General features: G+C 40.5%; 2 protein-coding genes across 3 annotated transcripts in view; one reads left to right on the top strand and one right to left on the bottom strand.

Moving 5' to 3' along the window:
• LOC102260719 (S-adenosyl-L-methionine-dependent tRNA 4-demethylwyosine synthase) overlaps positions 1-3775 on the bottom strand; it is a 133425-nt gene extending 129650 nt beyond the window's left edge. The window contains exons 1-3 of one of the 2 annotated variants that reach the window (XM_005872041.2): positions 3575-3775; positions 2441-2568; positions 1663-1800 (exon numbers count right to left, since the gene is read on the bottom strand). In XM_005872041.2, coding sequence (XP_005872103.1) covers positions 1663-1800; positions 2441-2568; positions 3575-3578 — 270 coding nt within the window. In that variant the 5' untranslated portion in view covers positions 3579-3775. The remainder of the gene's footprint in view (positions 1-1662; positions 1801-2440; positions 2569-3574) is intronic. The other variant, XM_014544449.1, reaches the window with a different exon arrangement.
• An 804-nt stretch (positions 3776-4579) lies between these two features.
• Positions 4580-11160, top strand: SBDS (Shwachman-Bodian-Diamond syndrome). The gene is made up of 5 exons (XM_005872040.2): positions 4580-4919; positions 5563-5692; positions 6676-6876; positions 8257-8421; positions 10089-11160. The coding sequence occupies exons 1-5, from the start codon at positions 4792-4794 to the stop codon at positions 10215-10217; spliced, it is 753 nt and encodes a 250-aa protein (XP_005872102.1). The 5' UTR covers positions 4580-4791; the 3' UTR covers positions 10218-11160.
• The last annotated feature ends 5150 nt before the right edge of the window (positions 11161-16310 follow it).

Genomic DNA, 16310 nt, shown 5'->3' with positions numbered 1-16310 from the left:
GTGGCACAGCTTTAAGGAGAGCCAACTAACCCATACGGACTATGATGTGGGCAACAATATTAACTGAGATTTGAGGAATGTTGTGTGAACAGACTAATATAAGGAATTATGTGGGCAACAATATTAACTGAGATTTGAGGAATGTTTGTGTGAACTAATATAAGGAATAACTTTTATCTAAAATTGAAAAATCTAGAAACATAGCACAAGAAGGTTAAAGAAATAACCATCAGAGGAACTAAAATAGAAATAGTTAAAAGAGATTCCCTGGAGAGCACTTTTCATTATGAACTCTCTGTATGCCTGGATCTGTTACTATCTACAAGGATTAATTTGATCTTTAAAATTTTTATTTTTTTTTCATTGATTTTAGAGAGGAAGGTAGAGAGGAGGAGGGAGGGAGGGATATCAAACCTGGGTATGTGCCCTGACCAAGAATCAAACCGGTGAACTTTCAGTGCACAGGATGATGCTCAACCAATTGAGCCATACCAGCCAGAGCACTCTTAAAAATGTTTTTAAACATTCATAAGATCTTTTATGAGTAACATAAAAGGACTTTGTTTTGGTGGTTCAGGTGCTTTTTTGTGTGTGTTTCAGTTTCCCACTTCTGTTGATTAAAGTTGAACTTAATAAAAAGTAACCTTTAACTACTAGTATGATGTGGAGCAAAGTACTATACCTGCACTGGAATACTAAAAAACTAAAAAGTATTATTCTGCAAAATACCCACAAGAGGTCAGTAGAACCCTCTTTGGTAGATACTATACAAAAATCACCGAAACCGAATTTTTTTAAGCCATTTTCATGTCAGCCTTAGAATCCTTTCCTAGAAAGCACTAAATAGCTGTGACTGACCTTCATAACAAAGAAGGCGGCAGCATCTAGATACAATCAAAGAATGGAAAGTATCTTTCAGTACATATCTGCAGCGAATGTACTTAAAACAGTATTCCATGTCTATCATTAATACTTTTTTTTTAAATCCTCACTCAAATAGTGAGGATATTTCTTCCATTGATTTCTAAAGAGAATGGAAGGGAGGAGGGATGGGGAGAGTCGGAGAGAGAGAGGGAGAGGAACATCAATGTGACAGAGGCACATCAATTGGTTGCCTCCCACACGTGCCCCCACCCGGAGCAGGAATTGGACCTACAACCCAGGTACGGGCTCTTGACTGGAATTAAACCTGTAACCCTCCAGTGTTCAGGCTGACGTTCTAACCACTGAACCACGCCAACCACGGCAATCATTAATAGTTTTAACACTTTTCAAAATCAAAATACATTTCATTAAACAAATATGTGAAATTCAGGGCCCGTACTGGACTACTGCTGCCATCCTCTTTTCACTATCTCCTCCTTCTATACCAACAGGCATCAATAATGGACTTGCAACTCTCTCCATTCTGCTGAGATAGAAGCAAGCTTCACAACAAAACACCTCATGACAGTGACCACCAGACACCACCAATCAGCTGTAATTGGGCACAAGAAATAAAACCTACCTACCATCCCAGGAAGGAAAAATGGATGCTGGAAAGGGGGAAAAAAGATGAAAGAAGACTGGAAGACCAATTCAGTTCACTGCTAAAAGACACTTTTCAGGGATTTTTCTTAAAAATCAGGAAATCCAAGGGAAAGTGACATAAAAAGTTCTCACCTTTGCTGTACCAGTCTGGGAACCATAGAAAATCTTCACTCCAGACACAAAGACTTCCTTCTTGTGAAGAGAGATATAACCATTTGTCATCAAATCCTGAGCTGCTTTTGGAATTGATTTCTCCTGTGAGTTCTTGTCCTTGAAGATAAACAATCACAAATCTACTTTGAATCTTTTCCCAACTCCAGTAGGAATGAAAATTAGCACAGATACTGACCCATTTTATTATTATCTTAATCTTCCTGGTTGAGTAACTCCTCAAATACTAACTCCTTGGTATAATTAGGTCCTTACAAGGCAGGACCCATATTTCTTAAGACCATAATGATTCCTATTATAGTATTATATGCATGAAAGTATTATTCAAAGATAAAACTTTCATCCCTAATGTATTTTAGTGGGAAAAGAGTAGAAACCTTTTTGATCCTTAATTAGTGGAAAGAAAAGACTACTACCCCTTAAAGATGTGAACCAAATTTGGTTTTTTACAAAAGTTTAATTTTTCATTACAAAATCTTTCTGTACCTTAAGAATGAGACATCCACAGCCCATCAAAGAAAAGGTAAATATAATTTAGTTCAAGGTAACTTAGCGTGTAAAAACAGAGAATAAACTTTTTTAGGCATTAAGAAAAATGTCTACAGATTAAATATAAAAGTGATTTAAAGTTCCTTTTAGCTTTTCTGCATTTTTCTGAATGCCTTAGAAAATCTGCACTCTAAATTCTCTATAAAATCTAATGCCTTAATAATCTCCTATAAAAAATAATTCCACTTACCTGCTTCCTGGTAACAATCTGGAAACAAATCCAAAGGCCAATACCAAAGGCAAAGCCCAAATATATGTAGTATCTGTTTATCCATAATGATATTAAAGGTGAGAAGTCCCAGGTATCCGAAGAAGGATCTAAATTTAAAATGACACACAAATGTAATTGTATTTAAAGCTACATATACAAAAAGGTCCACTCTTATTTTAAATTTAAAAAAAAAAAAAACCTCCATATTCAACAAGGCTAAGAACTCTATAGAAAATCAACTCTAGTGAAAATAATACATGCCCTGGCTCATGTGGCTCACTCGGTGGGTTGGAGCGTCGCCCCCGTTCACCGAAAAGTGGCCGGTTCCCGTTCAGGGCACACACCCAGGATTCGGTTCCATCCCTGGTCCGGGCACCTGCGGAGGCAACCGATCGATATTTCTCTCTCACATCGATGTCTGTCTATCTTTCTTCCCCCCTTCCTCCCTCTAAAATAAAAGATAAATATATAAAATAATAATACATTATGTGGCAACGTGATAAAATTATAATCCTAATACACACACACACACACACACACACACACACACAACCTTTATTTGGATATACCATTTGGGAGCAAAAGAAGGGAACAGAGTCAAAACACTTTATGGGGAATTATGAGTTGATTTCGCGTTGTTATGCTAGCTCCATAATAAAAGTTTTTTAAAGTACTAAAACTACTCCCTTTTTTCTAAGTTTATTTCTAAAGACCCATGGCCCCTTGTAAAGGGTTCTTAAATGTTAACTGACCTCACACTCCATTTTGAAGGGAGAAATGGGTGGACCTGGGCTCAAATGTTAAACCTGGGATCAATTCAAAAGGCGACGCCTAAACTGTTCACAGGTGCCGCTCCGCCCTGGAGAGATCCTCCACACACGTGGGTAAGGGGAGGGGTGGCAGCTGTCTCTGCCCTTTACTAGAGGTTAGATTTTAGAAGCAAACGGGAAAAGCCAAGTCAAAAGCAGATGATCCTCCCGTGCCCCCAGCGGTAGCCGTGCTGAAAGTGCAGCCACCTCTGCAGGGTCCCGGGAACGCAGCTCCGCCGGGACAGGGTCTCGGTAAAACGGTTTCTCCCTCCCGCCTCGCGAACCCTTCCGCCGGGGCCCTTACCCATCCTCCTCAGAGCCCGGGCTCTGCGGCCCGAAAGGAGACTAGGAGCGCGGACCTGGAAAACCGGGCGCCTCGTCTCGGTACTGGAGGGCCGTCAGAACCACCTCGCAGCGTTAGTCGTGTAACCTGAGAGCGCCGGGCTGGGGGAAGCCATGCCACTCGCAGGCTCGTCGGGATTGGCTCAGAGGGAAGAGGCGGGCCCAGGGGAAGCACCTCCTACAGCTCGGGGCGAGGAAGCCGGAGCTTCGCTGGTCCTGCTCGGATTGGCTGCGAGGGGGAAGGGGCGGGCCTAAACGGAAGCCCCGCCCATGACCCTGGGCGGGGCATCCGGAGAGCTCGGCCCCTCCGAGTTGGGTCAGAGGAGGAAAACTCGGGTCCGTCAAAACACTGTCAAAACCCGAGTGGAATTGGGAAAAGAGAAGTGGGGTGGAGGGTCGGGGGGTGTAAAGAGACTAAGGGTGTCATCCACCAAATGCAATCTGTAGGCCCGTTTGGATCTCTGTTGAAACACACCGACTGCAAACATTATGTAGGGGAACTTTGGTTATGGACTGGCTATTAGATGGTACGAAGGAATTATGGTGAATCATGTTGGGTGTATTTTAGGATAGACTGAAGTATTTAAAGCTAAACCTTATCATGATTTGCTTTAAAATACTCCCAACAAAAAAATGAGGGAGACAGAATGAAAGCAAGAATGGCAAAATGTTGATAATTATTGAAACGGATTGATGGGTACATGAGCGTTCATTACACACTTTTTTCTGCTTTGTCTGTTGACATTTTTCTGTAAAAAAAAAAAAAACATTCTGTAATGAAGGGTTAAGGTGGATGTGGGTGGCCCTGAACTCTGCGGAACTATAAGGCATGGGCGCTGTGTTCCCACCCGGTCTGCAAATATCAGCTTCAACAGCTAATCAGGGCTCTTAGCTCATTGGCGAAATTACATTACCGCAGGAAATGCGTCTGTGTTTGGGGGCACGGAACAACGTCGTAAAAGCCCCGGTGCGCATGCGCTATTGCTCACTTTTCCGGGTGGGATCGCCTGCGCAGTAAGTCCGCGGAGTAGTGGCCCCCCAGGCCGTTAATCGCGAGGCTGCGCACGCTGCGGGCGGTACCGTCCTGCGCGCCGCCTGGTCGTTACTGCGAGGCAGGTGGCTCTCAGGCCGGCGCAGGTCCGCCGCGGTCGTCGGACCCAAGGTCTGTGAGCAGCCACGATGTCGATCTTCACCCCCACCAACCAGATCCGCCTAACCAATGTGGCCGTGGTACGCATGAAGCGCGCCGGGAAGCGTTTCGAAATCGCCTGCTACAAAAACAAAGTCGTCGGCTGGCGGAGCGGCGTGTGAGTGACCCTCCTGCGGGCCGGCCGGAGCGGGTAACCCTGAGGCGGCCTGCCTCCGGGGCTCGGACGCGTGGGCCAGCCTGAGGTCTGGTCGGGGAAGGAAATGGAGGACTTTTTCCTGCTGCGGGCCTGAGCGTGTCAGTTCTTCCCGAGCTTAGCGCCTGAACTAAGCGTTCCTGTTTGGTTTGGGTTTGGAGTTTGGTTTTGCTTTCCTTTATGCTGTCACAGGAAACCTCCATAATTATGGCCCTTTGGCCAGAATAATGATAGAGGCAGAGCCTACTCTTAAAAATACTCTAGTACATCTCATGTCACAGATGTTAGTTATCCCGGTGTCACCAAGTGCGAACGTCTTCACTGCTGCCATCTAGCGATCGGCACTCGGCGGCCGAAGCCGGACCCGAACCCGGACCCAGATCCGCCAGGTCCCATACATCCTCCCACGATGCTTTTCTCTAATGAGTAAATGCGAATATATATGTGGCTCTGCGTTTTTGAAAATGTTTCCTCAGCCCCGAGGGTCTTTTTTAGGAGCATTTATTGTTTCTTGCTATTTGTTTCGTTGCCATCTCGTATTTAAATGTGAATGAGTTTCCAAGTTTCAGGTGTATTCACTTAGGACTCTCTCTCCTGTCCTCACAAGGGAAAAGGACCTTGATGAAGTTCTGCAGACCCACTCGGTGTTTGTAAATGTCTCTAAAGGTCAGGTTGCAAAGAAGGAAGATCTCATCAGTGCATTTGGAACAGATGACCAGACTGAAATATGTAAGCAGGTGGGTTTTAACAGCTGCAGCATAACTGACCCGTCTGTAGTGTGAGTACTTAGAGGTGTGTTAATCTTCTAAGTATTTTTGAGTGAACAGTTACCACGCAATAAGTTGACCTGCACAATATCACTTTTAATAATTCAGGACATGGTTTTTTTAAATTGACGTATAGTTGACATAAAGTATTGTTTCAGGTGTACAACATAGTGATTCAATATTTATAAAACTTATGAAATGATCACAAGAAATCACCGTACATAGTTAGGAAACGGATTTTTATTTTTTGCCAAAGCCTCTAGAAATTAAATTTTCTACTAAATTGCCTTATTTTGTTCATTTATGTATTTTTAATGTAATATGCCTGAAAGTAGAATTTCTTTTCAAGTAGTTCATCATTTAAACCCTTTACTAAGATTGCCTTTTACCCTCCTAATTCTAAATAAGTGATATTTTGCTTGAAATGTTTATTTTTATTGCATGTAATATTATATTTAAAATCGTCTTTCTTGAAATATTAATGTTTATTGCATGTAACATATTTAAACCGTTTTTCTTGAAACATTGTTTATTGCCTACAACATTATATTTAAAATCAATTTTCTTGAAAATAAATAACTAAAATTTAGGATAGTGACCCTTTAAAAAAAAATAAGTGATATTTTGGAGCACAAGATAATCTAGTGCAGTGGTCGGCAAACTGCGGCTCGCGAGCCACATGTGGCTCTTTGGCCCCTTGAGTGTGGCCACGAAGTTTCAATAGCACTGTATGTGCGCACCCGCACGTGGTATTTTGTGGAAGAGCCACACTCAAGGGGCCGCAGTTTACCAACCACTGATCTAGTGCATTCTTTAGGCAAAGCTCAAATTTCAGTAGCTAGAGAGGATGAAATTTAATTTTCTCCTTAGTTATTCTTGTGGTTAGTTAACAAATAGTATGTAATAAAGACATTGCTTTCTTAAATTTGGTGGGATTTCTTTTTTTTTTTTAGATTTTGACTAAAGGGGAGGTTCAAGTATCAGATAAAGAACGGCACACACAGCTGGAGCAAATGTTTAGGGACATTGCAACTATTGTAGCTGACAAATGTGTGAACCCTGAAACAAAGAGACCATACACTGTTATCCTTATCGAGAGAGCAATGAAGGACATCCACTATTCAGTCAACACCAACAAGAGTACAAAACAGCAGGTTAGTGGTTTTTAATGTCATTAAAAAGTATCCATGAAAATCAGTTTTCTCTGAAGAAATCATCAAAATAATTGGTCTGTAATAATAAACTGATACTACTTGAAAGCAAGATTTGGGGGGAGGGGAATGAAAGGATCTATATTGTAAAGAAGAGAAATGGAATGTTTTTTAACTACATACAAATATACATAGGACTCTCATCTTCCTATCCAAATCAAACCTTTAAAGATAAAACTTGGATTTCTAAAGAGTCTTTGTAATGCTTTAGATTTTTTTAAAACACATAATTCACATACCATAAAAGTCACCCTTTTAAAGTGTACACGTCATTGGTATAGTCACAAAGTTTTGCAACCTTTCTTACTACCTAATCTGAGAACATTTTCATTACCCAAGAAAGAAACCCTGAACCCATTATCTGTCACTCATCTTTCACAAGCCATTAGCAACCTCTGTCTCTATGGATTTGTTTGTTCTGGACATTTCATATAATTGGAATCATGTAACGTGGCCTTTTCAAGGTTCATCCATGTTGTAACATGTATCAGTACTTTATTTTGCTACATATATTGTTTTTACAGACAAATATTAACATTTCATGGCTGATTCGTATCCCATTGTATGGAAACACCACATTTTATTTATTCATTCACCAGTAGATGGACATTTGGATTGTTTCCACTTCTTAGATATTGTAATGCTATGGAATTCATTACAGGTTTTCTGTGGACACATATTTTCATTCTCTGTACCCAGCAATGAAATTGCTAGATCATATTATAACTGTTTAACCTTTTGAGGAACTGCCAAATCATATTCCAAAGCTGGTGTACCATTTTCTATTCCCACAATCAATGTATAAGGGTTCCAATTTTTCCATGTTCTAGACAATATTTGTTATTTTCTGCCATTTTGATTATAGCCATCCTGGGGTTAACGTTCCGGTTTTGATTTGCATTTCCCTCATGACTAATGATTTGAGCATATTTTCATGTGCTTATTGACCTTTAGTCTCTCTAGAGAAATCAATGTTCAGATCCTTTGACCACTTTTTAATTGGTTATTTGTCTTTCTAGTATTGAGTTGTAACAGTTTTTCTGTATTCTGAATACTAGTACCTTATCAAATATGTGATTTGTTAATATTTCCCCCTATTCTTTAGGTTGTCTTTTCACTTTCTTCATAGATTTTTGAAGCACAAAATTTTTTCATCTTCAAGTCCAATTTACCTATTCTCTGTTGGCTTATGCTCATGTCATATATCTAAGAAACCACTGCCTAATGCAGCTAGATGTAAACAGTTTTATTATGAATACCTTATGAAATAAGGCAGCAGAAACAGCAAAGAAATTGCAAGCATTTTCAATTTTGTCTTAATAGGCTTTGGAAGTGATAAAGCAGTTAAAGGAGAAAATGAAGATAGAACGTGCTCACATGAGACTTCGGTTCATTCTTCCAGTGAATGAAGGAAAAAAGCTGAAAGAAAAACTCAAGCCACTGATCAAGGTTATAGAAAGTGAGGACTACAATCAACAATTAGAAATTGTAAGATTAAAAATTACTTCTCTTCCTCGTGTTAACAAAATAGTTTATTCTCTGATCATAAATGTGTAACCAACATTTAGAAGGTGTGAATAGTAAGACATTCTCAGAAACATCTTATCTAGAATTAGGTAAAAATGTTAAGGTCTAAGTAGAACTAAATTGTAGTTAAACACACATGATTTTTTTGTTGTTATTTTCTAGTTAAATTATTTATGTTTAAAGACTTACCCAGATTTTAGGTGAGAATATATTTTACAGTGATTCTTACCTTATGAGAAAATAAAAGACTAAAAGTTGGTCAGCCTCATGGGTTTTTTGAGAGAGAGAGACATTGATTTGTTATTCCACTTATTTATGTATTCATTGGTTGATTCTTGTATGTTCCCTGACCAGGGATTGAACCAGCAACCTTGGTATATCTGGATGACGCTCTAACCAACTGTGCTACCGAGCCAGGGCACCACAGAACATTTTTAAAAGGCAGCAAAGCCCTAGCCAGTTTTGCTCAGTGGCTAGAGCAGTGATGGTGAACCTTTTGAGCTCGGCTTGTCAGCATTTTGAAAAACCCTAACTTAACTCTGGTGTCATGTCACATATAGAAATTTTTTGATATTTGCAACCATAGTAAAACAAAGATTTATATTTTTGATATTTATTTTATATATTTAAATGCCATTTAACAAAGAAAAATCAACCAAAAAAATGAGTTCGCCTGTCACCTCTGACACGAGTGACATAGGTTCGTCATCACCTGGCTAGAGCGTCGGCCTGCATACTGAAAGGTCCCAGGTTCGATTCCGGTCAAGGGCACATGCCCGGGTTGTGGGCTCCATCCCCAGTGGGGGACTTGCAGGAGGCAGCCAATCCTGATTCTCTCTCATCACGGATGTTTCTCTCTCTCCCTCTTCCTTCCTCTCTGAAATCAATAAAAATATATATTTTTTTAAAAAGGCAGCAAAGAGCGCATGTCTTTGATCACCCAATAGCTTCAGACATAGTATAAACTCAGCTTTCTGCAAATTCATGTCCCTAGATTTTGCAGCAACTTTATACATAGTTTCTGTGTAAACCTTCAAGCCTCTTTCTCTCCATCTGTGGGTAAAAAGAGGCAATCTTATTGAGCTATAAAATTTAACGCTGTTTTTTGTATGAAAAGAACCATAGTCTTCTAATCCAACCACTTCATCTTATGGCTGAATCCAGATACCATATGTCTTTCAACAGGAGGCTAATGCCTTGTCACAGGAACCTCCATGCATACTTTGGGGCAGGGCCTAGACTAGTCTGCCTCCCTGTGCATCGTCTTTGTGTTGCACTGTAAAGCTGTAGTAGTAGAGACATCTGGAAAGTATTGTGTGCTTGTCTTAGAGCAGTGGTTCTCAACCTTGGCTGCACATTAGAATCACCTGGGAATCTTTAAAATCCTGATTTCTGGGCCTCATCCTCCAGAAATTCTGTTTCTTTGTTACTAATGTTGTGGCCCCACCCCATAACAAAGAAACAGAATTTCCAGAGGATGAGGTCCAGAAATCAGGATTTTAAAAAGATTCCCAGGTGATTCTAATGTGCAGCCAAGGTTGAGAACCACTGTCTTAGAGGAAGTTAAAGTTGTGTTGATTCTATTGTATTGCTCTTCATGTGGTAAACAGCTGTGTTAAATGTTTCAGGTGTGTCTAATTGACCCAGGCTGCTTCAGAGAAATTGATGACCTAATACAAAAGGAGACAAAAGGCAAAGGTTCTTTGGAAGTGCTCAATCTGAAAGATGTGGAAGAAGGAGATGAGAAATTTGAATGACATTCATCAGTCTCTTCTGCTTTGAAACACTAACTAAAACGTTCTCATTTCCCACTGTCCTGTTTTCTTTCTGTGGTCTGCCAAATACTTGCTCAAATTAGTTTGTTTTCTGCCTTTGTGTTAAACAAAAGACTGCTAAATTATAATTGTGGTTAATTTAGTTTTATTTGTAAATTGGGATTTTAGGGGAAAATGGAAAATTAAAGACACAGAAGTCCAGAGAAGCATTTTGCTGTCTCATGCCATTGTAGCTTTCCAAGGTGAAAGTTATTTGAGGCAGCTCTTGTGAATAAAAAGTTAAGTTTTGTACATTATAATAAGAGTAATTTCGGAAGGATATGTCTGTATAATCAAAAGGGAGTATTTGCTGAAAAAACAGTGCTTACTTCTACTTAATGAAATGCATGTATAGGGGTAACTATATCTTGGCCTAATATATAGTTTGGATAATGGCTTCCTAATCAGCTGAAAAATATGACTGTGCAACACAAATTTCATTAAACATGCTGCCATAACATAGATTATTCCTGGTTAAAAAAAGTCATTTATTTCTAATTCTTAAAGTTTATAATATATGTTAATATAGTCAAAATTATGAAATCAATAAAGCCACTCTTTATTGTTACTAAACTATGGCTTGAGTTTCTGGACAGCTTCCTCACTCCCTGTTTTTCCCTTCTGCCTCTTATCTGGTCAAGTTGAGTTGTTAGCAGGATTAAATAATCAGTATGAGCAGTACTTAGAACAGCGCCTGTTCTGATAAACACCTGCTATATCTTAGCTGATATTATCGGAGATATAATTGCATTTATTTTAGTATTAACACTTAAATGAACATTGTGCAAGTTTTTTTTAAATCTACTTGTTCTCAAAAGAGATATTCTATAATGTAAATTTATGTTTCACTCAAAATAAACATACAGATGTGTTTTGTGGACAGAAATTTTCAACTGAAAAAGAGTTCTTGACTTGAACATGATGCGGAAGCATGTAGAATTCACTGCTAATCTTAATTCCCATTCCCAGAAATGTCGCATACTATATAATAAAAGGCTAATATGCAAATTGTCCCCTCAGGAGTTCGACCAACTGAGAGTTTGACTGCTTGCTATGACGTGCGCTGACCACCAGGGGGCAGTGCAAAATGAAGGAATGCCCCAGCCAGCAGCAGGAAGGCCCCGATGGGCCCTGATCACCAGCCAGGCCTAGGGACCCTACCCGTGCACCAGGCCTCTAGTTTTAAAATAACTGCCCAGTCACCTCCCTGCACCCTCTCCATGGCAACCATCACTTTGTATCTAAAAGCTTGTTTCTGTTTGATTTTGTTGTGTTTTTTAGATTCCATATATAAATGAAATTATATGGTATTTCTCTTTGACTTATTTCACTTAACATAATAGTCTCTAGATCAGGGGTGGGCAAACTTTTTGACTCGAGGGCCACAATGGGTTCTTAAACTGGACCGGAGGGCCGGAACAAAAGCATGGATGGAGTGTTTGTGTGAACTAATATAAATTCAAAGTAAACATCATTACATAAAAGGGTACGGTCTTTTTTTTTTTTTTTAGTTTTATTCATTTCAAACGGGCCGGATCTGGCCCGCAGGCCGTAGTTTGCCCACAGCTGCTCTAGATCCATTCAAGTCACAAATTGCAAGAATTCATTTTTTATGGACGAGTAATATTTCATTGTATATATGTACCAGATCATCTTTACCCATTCATCTATCAAATGACATCTAAGTTGCCTCCATATCTTGGCTATTGTAAACAATGCTGCAATGAATATAAGGTTGCATAAATCTTTTTGAATTATTATGTCTGTTTTCTTCAGATAAATAACCAGAAGTGGAACTGTTGGGTCATACAGTACGCTAGTTCAATTTTTTTTATTTTTTTTTTAGTTTTCCGTAGTGGCTGCACTAATTTGCAATCCCAACAGTACACAAGGGTTCCCTTTTCTCCATATTCTTGCCAACAATTCATTTCATTGCAGTTTTGAATTGCATTTCCCTGCTGAAAAATACTAATTTTAAATTATTGTGTCTTGAATACTAGTGTACTCAAGTTTTAAGTAAATAAAAACTTCAACTCAAAATGCAAATAAATTGGGGGTGGATAACTCTTCATGGAATAAAATGATTCACCACAGAAGACATTTTTTAAAGCTCTGGTAAATTTAAAGCGACATTCAACCCTTTTTCTCAAGGTTCATTTTCAAGGATCTCTTCTGCCTTGCCTTAGGAAATAGTGAGAGACTTCCCTGGTTCTGGGAACTTGAACTGCCCCATAGCAGGTGGCCCTGGCCCTAAGAAGCAAGGTGTGAGAGCATGAAGCCCAGCAAGGAGCTGTAGATGAGCTGTTTCAAACTGAGGTCTTGCACTGGACTACGGGAGCTATGCCTTTTACACCCTTTTTAGGGACACCTTTTTGTCCATGGCTAAGCTATAACGAGGTTTTTTGGTTTTAAGCCATATTTGGAATTGGAATAGGTATACATCTGAAGATCCTCTGGGAAAAACAGCCTCACTCGTGGACACCTCCCCTCACTTACTATAATGTTCCATTATAATAAACATTACAGAGTGCCAGACACTCTTCTATGCCCTCTGTAGTAACTGACTTGCTGAATCCTCACCACATTCAAGTGGGTTCTATTATCCTTATACTTAGATGAGGAAACTGGGGCACAGAACGGTTCAGCCACTCAGCCAAAGTTACATGGCCTGCAGGAGTTGGAGCAGGGCTTGTACCTGCCATGCTGAGCTTCAGTTCAGAGAACTCCCTTCCTGGACCAGATGGTGTTAGAGCATCTCCCTGCACAGCCCCCCCACAGGCCACCCCAAGGGGCCACTCTGGCAGCAGCCTGGAGGCATCTTGTCCTCAGGTGGGGAAACAAGTTCTTACACAACTCCTATTCTCCACCTAGCACTAAGCCAAGGCCCCTAGAGTTCAGCCTCTCTGCACCAGGGTCAAGCCATGTCCTCTGCATGGAACACCCAGTCCAAAATCCCTCCTTTTGCATGTGCCTTCATATTGTACCTCTTCCAAGATGCCTTCTGCAATCACCCCAAAAGCATCATAGCCATCATCCTCTATCTTGATCTTGTCACTATCTGCCAACAGATTATATACTGAGTGAGCAAGAGGAAAGGGGCTAAATAATATCAAAAGCAAAACTCAATCCCTGCCCTAACTGGTTTGGCTCAGTGGATAGAGCATCAGCCTGCGGACTGAAAGGTCCCAGGTTCGATTCCGGTCAAGGGCATGTACCTTGGTTGTGGGCACATCACCAGTAGGAGGTGTGCAGGAGGCAGCTGATCGATGTGTCTCTCTCATCGGTTTCTAACTCTCTATCCCTCTCCCTTCCTCTCTGTAAAAAATCAATAAAATATTTTTTTAAAAAAAAAAAAACTCAATCCCTTTCCTCCCCTTAGACTTAATATAATTGACTAGCCATCTATCCTTGCAATGGTCAAACAATTCTATTTCACTCATCAACAACTAAGTGCAGAGGGTGCAGTGTCCTGGCAAAGAAAGTCTAGCACACGCAGGAGCTCTGTAACAGGAGAAGGCAGAGCCAGCGAGGAGTCTGCTTCTGGTAACTCAGGCCAGGCACACACGAAGGGTTCATGTAACTGAGAAGGATGTCTTTGCACTCCCACCCCTATTCCATGTTCCCTACTGGCCTGTATCACCCTGGGTCAGGTCTGCAAACACTAGCTGGTCCAACACTAAAAGTAGTTTTGTGCTCTCAGGAAGACCTGTGTGCTTGATGAGACCAGCTTAGTAGTAAACACTACCCACTCCTCATTCTGATGATAGGTGACACTTTGAAAGAACTACTTCAAAAACCCTCAATTAATTATCACAAACTAGAGGCCTGATACACGAAATTCATGCAAGAGTAGGCCTTCCTTCCCCTGGCTGCCGGCACCAGCTTCCCTCCGGCATCCAGGAGCTGCCAGCAGGCACCTGGGACCCAAGTTGACTTCCCTCGGGCCACCTGCAGGCACCCAGGACCCGGGTTGGCTTCCCTCTGGCCCTGGCTTCGTCAGGAAGGATGTCCCGAATGACGTCCAGTCTAATTAGCATATTACCCTTTTATTATTATAGATGTTCTTGCCTTAGAAAACACCATCAGACAGGAGGAAACAGAGACACAGCAAATAAATTCAGATGTTTTATTCGGTAAAGCACATATGCACACATTTCAAACATGGAAAATTAATCTGGGAGTGAATGCCATAACATCAGCTACTGACCATCATGCAGCAAGAGAAGTGAAACGGATCCACTGGCCCTTGTGACCCCACAGTGCCTGCAGGAGGGTTGAAAAACCAGGATGCTGAATCCCTACAGACTGCCAAAGAAAACGCAACAGAAATGGCAGGTTCCTAATGATGAGAAAAACTTACAAATAGAATCAAAACTGATTCAAGTCATACAGTGAAAGGACAAAAGGAAAAAGAAAAGAGATCAATATGATCTGAAACAACCACTTTAATAGTAAGTTGCTGACCTTTCATTGGACCTCCAGTCCAAGATGCCTGAGGACGAGCCGTGCTCCTGGGTGAGGTCACCCTGATGGCAAACGGGCCCTGCCTGGGACACTTGTAACCTGGAGCCCCCAGCAAGACCCTGCAGAGGCCTTGTCTGCAAGTGCCCCACAGCAACAGTCCCCTGGACTTCCTACATCCAGCGGAAGTCTCTTCAGTTACGAGTCCTCTTCACCCAGCAGGTACATAGCCTCCTTCCTCCACCCCAGCCTATCTTTATATAATTGACTGGCTCTGGGTTTCCACAAGATCTTTGAGATTTGCCTTCTAGGGTAAATGCCGGATTTTAAAGGGTGTGTCCTAGCCTCACCACAAATCATACTGTCCAGGTATTTTTGGCACTTCCTTTCCTCACACTTAACAGTGTTTGTCCTCCCCTGGCTACAGATTCCAGCCATCCCCTGTAATTAAAATAAGGGTAATTAATATTAGCAACAAGTTGGATTGAATAAACCAGTGAAATTGACTTTTTTCACCTGTCTGTCTCCTTTTATATTACTCTGCCAGCTATAAATCTATCCCTAGAACTCCATTCATTGGGATTTTATTAATTCAGTAGCAGCTTAACCTAAAATCTGTTGGTCTTAAAGATAGTGATGTTTCTAAAGGCCAAGCCCAAAGGCTTTCACAATCTTATTTCTTAAGATCCTCAAAGTCTCCAAACAGAAAACTAAACTAACAAGTTAGCCATGCATCATGGAAGCAACTCATGTCATACAAATAACTGGATAGGCAAGTCTGATTATTGTGCTTAAAATGTACTAAAAGGAAAAAATATATATTAACATGTTTTAATAATTATTTTAACAATCTGTAGTAAAAGCCCACAATTGTTTTCCATTCAAGAATGCCTGGTTTAAAATGTTCCAGGCCAATCTATATTCCAGACTGCAGGGCTGATTCTAACTCAGAACAGACTATGCAGGCCTGGAATTAAGGGAAGAAGTACTGACAGTCATGCCCAAGGTTTTACTGGCCCTTTTGCTACAGCACTGCTTACAAGAACACAGAAGTCATTAATGACAATGAGGCAAAGAGCTATCAAGAAAAACAGAATACAAGTAACAAAAGAGGACTAGAAAAGAGAACACGTAATTGTTTTAATGAAGATGGATTAGAAGGGAAAAGGGATAAAGGAACCAGATCATCAAAATGTTATAGCAAAGAAAAATGCTTTGGGTTTTCCTGATAAATGGCAAATCAGAATAGCTTTGATTCAAATTTCACAGGCATGATCTTTACAATGTTAGTGATCTACTAGTTGCCATTTTCCTTCTGAAGATATGTTAACTGCATAAAAATAAATATTTAAAAAAGGAAGAAAGAAAAACCACTCCCTTTTCAAAGAAAACAAGAAATCCTTTCATTACTATTAGACCAAATCATCATTCGCTTTCCATAGTATCATCTGCATTCCAGAAAATAGAACAGCTAATTTTTACTCTACTCTAGAGACATTTACTTAATTTTTAAGCCCTTTTTTTTTTAAATCCTCACCCAAAGATTTTTCCATTGATTTCCAAAGAAAGTGGGAG

The sequence above is a fragment of the Myotis brandtii genome, unplaced genomic scaffold, assembly GCF_000412655.1.
Source record: "Myotis brandtii unplaced genomic scaffold, ASM41265v1 scaffold363, whole genome shotgun sequence".
Classification (NCBI taxonomy): Eukaryota; Metazoa; Chordata; class Mammalia; order Chiroptera; family Vespertilionidae; genus Myotis; species Myotis brandtii.
The sequence above is the reverse complement of the archived record's forward strand: the minus strand, read 5'-3'. Positions and strand labels throughout refer to the sequence as shown.